The sequence below is a fragment of the Falco rusticolus genome, chromosome 6, assembly GCF_015220075.1.
Source record: "Falco rusticolus isolate bFalRus1 chromosome 6, bFalRus1.pri, whole genome shotgun sequence".
In the NCBI taxonomy this organism is placed as follows: Eukaryota; Metazoa; Chordata; class Aves; order Falconiformes; family Falconidae; genus Falco; species Falco rusticolus.
In genome coordinates, this window is record NC_051192.1 from 10,710,153 (window position 1) to 10,717,333 (window position 7,181).

General features: G+C 46.9%; 1 protein-coding gene across 1 annotated transcript; it reads left to right on the top strand.

Annotated features, from left to right (window-relative positions):
* Positions 1-35: 35 nt before the first annotated feature.
* EXOC8 (exocyst complex component 8) lies at positions 36-5,956 on the top strand. Its single transcript, XM_037392019.1, has 2 exons — positions 36-1,589; positions 2,205-5,956. Exons 1-2 carry the CDS (start codon positions 69-71, stop codon positions 2,811-2,813), a joined length of 2,130 nt encoding a protein of 709 aa, XP_037247916.1. The 5' UTR covers positions 36-68; the 3' UTR covers positions 2,814-5,956.
* The last annotated feature ends 1,225 nt before the right edge of the window (positions 5,957-7,181 follow it).

The following is a 7,181-nucleotide window of genomic DNA, read 5'->3' on the forward strand; positions in this document are numbered from 1 at the left end:
CGGTGTCCGCGGCGGCGGCGGCGGCGGTGGGGCGGGCGCCCGGCGGCGGGGCGGGCGGGGGCGCGGGGATGGCGCTGTCGCTGGGCGAAGGCGGCGGGAGCCGGCTGCGGCGGCAGCTGGAGTCGGGGGGCTTCGCGGCGGGGGAGTACGTGAAGCAGCTGTCGCAGCAGTCGGACGGCGACCGGGACCTGCAGGAGCACCGGCAGCGCATCCAGGCGCTGAGCGAGGAGACGGCCCAGAGCCTGAAGCGCAACGTCTACCAGAACTACCGGCAGTTCATCGAGACGGCGCGGGAGATCAGCTACCTGGAGAGCGAGATGTACCAGCTCAGCCACATCCTCACCGAGCAGAAGGGCATCATGGAGGCCGTCACCCAGGCCCTGCTCCTGCAGGCCGACCGCGACGACCCCGCGCTGGGCGCCCGCCGCGCCGCCTCCACCGACCCCTTCCTGCCGCTGTCGGCCAAGGAGGCAGCGGCCAGCGAGGAGGGCCGGCAGCGCACCCTCACCACCCTCCTGGAGAAGGTGGAGGGCTGCCGCGACCTCCTGCCCGAGAGCCCCGGCAAGTACCTGGTCTACAACGGCGACCTGGTGGAGTATGACGCCGACCACATGGCGCAGATCCAGCGGGTGCACGCCTTCCTCATGAACGACTGCCTGCTGGTGGCCACCGCCCTGCCCAACCGCCGTGGCGCCTACCGCTACGACGCACTGTACCCCCTCGACGGGCTGGCCGTGGTCAACGTCAAGGACAACCCACCCATGAAGGACATGTTCAAGCTGCTCATGTTCCCCGAGAGCCGCATCTTCCAGGCCGAGAACGCCAAGATCAAGAAGGAGTGGCTGGAGGTGCTGGAGGAGACCAAGCGCAACCGGGCCCTCAGCGAGAAGCGACGCCTGGAGCAGGAGGCTCTGCCCCGGCCTGCCCCGACACCCCCCGAGTCCACCAACCCCTTTGAGGAGGAGGAGGAGGAGGAGGAGGAAGAGGAGCACTCTGAGGAGGAGGAGGTGGTCGACCTCTCTCTGGAGTGGATCCAGGAGCTGCCTGAGGACCTGGACGTCTGCATTGCTCAGCGGGACTTCGAGGGGGCGGTGGACCTCTTGGATAAACTCAACGAGTACCTGGGGGACAAGCCCGTGAGCCAGCCCGTGAAGGAGCTGCGGGCCAAGGTGGATGAGCGGGTCCGGCAGCTTACAGACGTGCTGGTGTTTGAGCTGTCTCCAGACCGCTCGCTGCGGGGAGGGCCACGGGCCACCCGCAGGGCCGTGTCCCAGCTCATTCGCTTGGGCCAGTCCACCAAGGCGTGTGAGCTCTTCTTGAAGAACCGGGCGGCCGCGGTGCAGACAGCCATCCGACAGCTGCGCATCGAGGGCGCCACGCTGCTCTACATCCACAAGCTCTGCCATGTCTTCTTCACCAGCCTTCTAGAGACAGCAAGAGAGTTTGAGACGGACTTCGCTGGCAACAATGGCTGCTACTCGGCCTTTGTTGTCTGGGCCCGCTCCTCCATGAGGATGTTTGTAGATGCCTTCAGTAAGCAAGTATTTGATAGTAAAGAGAGCTTGTCAACTGCGGCAGAGTGCGTCAAGGTGAGAGGGTCTGAAGAGAGGGTGGTGTGACATGATAACCAAAGTAAAGGCTGCAAAGCTTATAAAATCCTCTTTTCTAACCCTAGTTCAGTTGTTGTGGGTCTCCAGAGAGGTTTCCTTAGCTGAAAGGTTAATACTCATTTGGGATTGGTTTGGGTGTTTTCATTTTAACAGAGGAAAACATTGAGATGAAAATACACAGCAAGAAAAACCCTGCCCTTAGTTTTACGTAAGCTCCATCTGAATGATGAATATTTGAAGACTTTCTGTTTGTTTTCCAAGCCTGTCCTGGACTACATTTCCATAATTTTTTTCAAGACTAACTTTCTCAGGTTATGGTTTCTTTCAGCTGCTAATAAGGGAGGTGGGGGGTGCGGGTGGAAACAAGTGGGTGGGTGCATGGGTGGGGTTGTAATGTCATTGTCCAGCGTATTTTTGACAGGCAGGGTTTATCTTTCAGTTATGGATTTCTCATTAATAAGGAATTTCTTCAAGCAGGAGAAATAACTGACTAACACTTCCCCGTTTTGTGAGAATGACAAATTTGTTAAGTGTTTAAGATGTAAAGGGGGCCTGCACACTAGTAACACCTTTCACTTTTTGTTAATTCCCAAGGTAGCTAAAGAGCACTGCAAGCAGCTTAGCGAGATCGGGCTGGATCTCACCTTCATCATTCATGCCCTTCTGGTGAAAGATATCAAAGGTGCTTTACAGAGCTACAAGGATATCATCATTGAGGCCACCAAGCACCGCAATTCTGAGGAGATGTGGAGAAGGATGAACCTAATGACTCCGGAGGCGCTGGGAAAACTCAGGGAGGAGATGAGGAGCTGTGGGGTAGGCAATTTTGATCAATACACGGGTGATGACTGCTGGGTCAACCTTAGCTATACTGTGGTAGCTTTCACTAAGCAGACTATGGCCTTCTTGGAGGAGGCGTTAAAGCTTTACTTTCCGGAGTTGCATATGGTTCTTTTGGAGAGTCTTGTGGAAATCATCCTAGTGGCTGTCCAGCATGTTGATTACAGTTTACGGTGTGAACAGGACCCTGAGAAAAAAGCATTCATTAGGCAGAATGCATCCTTCCTGTATGAAACTGTCCTTCCTGTTGTGGAAAAAAGATTTGAGGAAGGAGTTGGAAAGCCAGCCAAGCAGCTACAGGATCTGAGAAATGCTTCAAGACTGATGCGTGTAAATCCAGAAAGTACCACCTCTGTGGTGTGAAGTGACCTAACTGTTCTGATGAACAGAGTGTGAAAGCACTTAATGAAAATGTTGTACATTGAATATATGAACTAAGGGGAGTGGGGTGGGGGGGTGCTGAGTTGCTGAAAAATGCAGAAGTCTTAACTGCTGCATTCCAGAAGCTGGAGATTTACAACCAAAGCCTGCAAGGATGCAATGCTTTTCTTGGTGGATTGGGGGTAGGGGAGTGAGAATTAAGGTCGAGGTCACACTTCCTTAGGCAGAATATCCTGTAAGAATGGCTTGTGTAGTGTTTGTGACTTGGGAAATACTATAATATACAATTTTTGGCCAAATGTTTGCGGAAGTCTTAAATATACGTACACCGTATGGCAGGAAATGATCACTTCTCGTGACATCACTGTAGGGATTCTTTTTTAAGGCAGCGTTCTGGTAGGAGGGAAGTGCTGAAACCCTCCCAGGGTGTGGTATTCGGTGAGGCACATCCACCATCGAGATGTGACTCAGCACTGCAGATAAACAACATGGATTTGCACAGTCTGATTTGTTTGGTAGCAATGCAGACTCTTCAGTTTCTCCAGCGTTCAAATTCTCTTCATTCACTTCAGAGGCAGATCTAAAATAAAAAAAGATTTTTGTACAGAGTTTTTATGTTTGGGTGAAGGGGCTGCTTCTATTTAATAACCTGTCAGCTTAAATTACAGCTCTCTGGAAACAAACCTTCTGCTGTCAGAAACATTTGTTCCCTTCAGAGAAGAAGTGAGAATAACTTTCTTCCCTTCCCTTTTATGCTCACCTTCCTGGTTTTCCTTGTTTTCTCCTGGACTTCATTAGGGTCAAATTCATTTGATGAAGTGTGCACCCTTGCTTGAGGTGCTGTCATAAATGCATTATGGGCCATTACCTACTGGTAAGAACCATAGTGAAGAGGCATAAACGGTCTTGCAATGGGCAGGGCAGGGAGAGGGTCTGAAGGTACTTTCAGTTTGGAAGAAACAGAATGTAAGTTTTGCTGTACAGAAGCAGCTCAGGATGAAGAGACTGGGTGTGTGGCTTTTTGTAAATGATGTGATCTTCAAAACACATGCTCTGTCTCTCCTGCAAATATTAGTATCATTCCCTGTAATACAGCAATAACCAAGAAGAACTATATTTTTTGCAGAAAACGCAAGGGCTGTGTTTGATTGGGAACTCTGATGTAGATGAGGGAAGGTTACACAAATGCCTGTACGTTTGGATTGAATGATGATGGCTATCTCGTTCAGTGTGTGGCTTTGAAAATAAAGTAAGCTAAGTCCTGTATAAAGGCTGGCTGAAAGAAGGCTGTCAGCATCATCTTCTAACCTGTGTAAACTTCTTCCCCTTTGGTGCAGACTTCATTAGTTGTGAGAAAATCATGTTACAGCTAAGTAATCTTGTATTAGGCTCTCAATAAGTGTTCTTAACTGGAATAATTGAGTGTCTTAGTCCTCTCGCACTTTCAAATGAAAGCTTTTGCATTTTGTATCGTGGTAATGAATGCCTTGTGACTGCCTGAACAAACAAAAGATACCGATTAGTAAAACATCCTGCGTAACTGCTGCTTACACTGGAGCTTCTTCATGTCTGCTTACTTTCACAGTGCTAGTTCAGTGCAGTTTTCACCGTAGTGGCCAGTTTTTATTGTCTTGCTCTTTGGATGCCTTTTGAACTGACAGATTTTGGAAAGCATCCTGCTGTCTCTGCTCACTCGCTTTCCAGCGTTTGGACCCTGTGCTAGCAAATCACAGGAAAAAAACATACAAAATGGTTTTAAAGGGTAACTCATTACTCTTAACTAAAACTGATTGAAAACCACTGAAATAGCTATAGTTCTATTTAAAGGCACAGGGACAGTGAGAATTAGAACTTGTGTGAACATGTTATGTCCATAGAGAGCCACACAGGCTTTTTTTCACTAGTTAACTATTTTTAATACCAGAACCTAGTGAAGTATATCGAAGTAATATATTCTCTGTCATCCGTTGAAAGTGGGCGAAGGTAGCAACCTGGCCTTACTTAATCTGAGAAATACTTTCAAGTGGATTACAAGTGAGAGCTCTCCATAATGACGGGTATTTTGGAGGAGAGGAAGAAGGGAGGGCATTTTTCCTCTGAAGACAGATATATTTTATTGTTTTCTTTACAGCAGAAGAAAGCAGTGTATTAAATATGGATGAGCCTTATGTAATTTATTTATTTTTTTTTGCCTGTGCAAGAGAACGGTAAGCTATGGAACTGCAGCTCAATGCTCTTGATTGTTGTGATGCTTGAGGATTTTGTGTAAGCTGAATTGTAGTTTTGTGATTCCCAGCTCTGGGATAAGATTGAATAGGAAAAGAGCCCTCGTCACGCTTCTGCTGCAGGCTGGTGTAGCGCATTTTATACTAATCAGAGGATGAAATACAGAATGTCATTCTGCCATGTGCTCTGTTACACCTCTGTCACCGCTCCTTTCATCGATCTATTTACAGCATGCAGGGCCTACTGATTTTGTCTCTGCCATCATCGATGGAGCAGGGGACTTTTGTGGATGTTGGTTTTAAAGGATCAGGGAATGTGGCCTTTCATTTGGGTGATCTAATACCGTGTTTGTGTGCCTGTCACAATTCAGACACAGGTGTGGATTTATATAAACTGCTGTAGGTAGCATTGGTATTTTGTAACTTGTGAATCTATTCAAGTCATAATAAAAGACAGTAACTTAAGGGAAATGGTGTGCAATTAAATTGATCATGCTTTGTGTGTTAATTCAGTTAACAGGAAAACTCAACATATGCTGAGAGTCATCGTTCAATAAATTTCAGATTTGCAGATGGTAATTTGGAATGGCACTTTTCTTTTCCTGGGCTGTATACTTGTGGGGATAGTGTTCAAGTTGGAATTTGCAGTAACTACTGATAGTACAATAGCAGTTTTCTTGTGAGGAAAGACTAGTGGGTTGGTTTTTTTCATTTTCTTCTGAGACAATTGCATATAAAATCTGGTTTTCTTTAGCTGCTGTGACAAAATTGTAATGTGTAAAATGAAGGTGGGTTGTTTTTTTTTTTCTAATTCAGATGAATTTATGTATTAGAATTTAATGCAATAACTTTTCTGAACAGTGAGGATCATGTATTAAAACTTTTGGACATACAACACTAGTGATGTATTTCTGTTTTTATTACATCATCATCAGGAAGAGGACGTTGGTTCAAAGTTCAAGTCCACTAATAAAGCTTCAGGTCAGTCGTTTGTGGGGGAAAGGTAAGAGGCAGCCAGGTGATGTCACTTCTGTTACATTCTTACAAAGTCGGTATGTGGCTGAATAAGTTGAAGCTGGAAGCAAATGTTTCTCAACATTGTATCTGAGTCAAATGGAGCAGAGGCCGTACTCTAAGGGGACTTGGGGTAGGTAGGTGAGGCTGTATCAACACCGGGGCAGTGTAGCTATAGGGTTTGTTACATTGCGGAGATTATTTTGTCACTGGCTTCCATTCACACTTCCCTTGGATGCTGAGTGTGCAGTAGAGCCCATCTCATCACTAGGTGGAGTTTTGTCCGATGAAACTTAAGTATGCCATGGGCAGGCACACGCGTTAAAGCTGTGCTGCCTTGCAGTGTGGCTCAGGATGTTTTTGTAGCATGCTGGGGAACGAAGATGCTGCACCAAATAATTCAGATGTTAGGGTCAACTCTTTTTCTTCCTTGGTAGTGCTTATTTTCTATGTTTTCTAATTTTAGTACAGTTAATTTCTTAATTCTTCATGTTTTCCTTTCCTGCTGTGTTTCTGTACCCTCTGCAGGATGCCTGCAGAGGATCTCAGCTTTCTACTTTTTCTAAAGGTACGTACCAACATGTGATTTCTGTTCTGCCTGAGAGACATGCTGCTAGACTGCAAGCCCCTGCAGGGATGTGAAAAGTCGCTTGTCCCAGCTTCAAGTGTCTTGTGTAAAGTGTGCAGCTTAATGACTTCTTAAAGTCAAGCTTGTGTGACCTCTCGTCATTTTACTTCAATATTGGCCTGAAATTCCAATGAGAGCTCATGGTCGTAACACAGCTTTGCACACCAGTACAGTAATGCAGAAGGTCCCCACCACCAATCCTCATAACTTAATTGCTCTTTACATTCCCTTTGCTGCACAGATGATAGTATGGTGGTGGTGATGATGATGATTATTATTATGGTTACTTTCACTTAAAAATATTCATCGTTCTGCAAACTCTCCGTTTGTTTTCTCTGAAGAAAATCACACCCAGAAGGGGGCTTGTCTATCGAGGAGCTTTGTGAGCATAGCCTGTAGACACATCTTTTTCCCCAGAGGTTCAAGAGCTGTGATATGCATTCACATCTCTACAACCTCTGAAAGGTGGTAGAGGGAGAAACA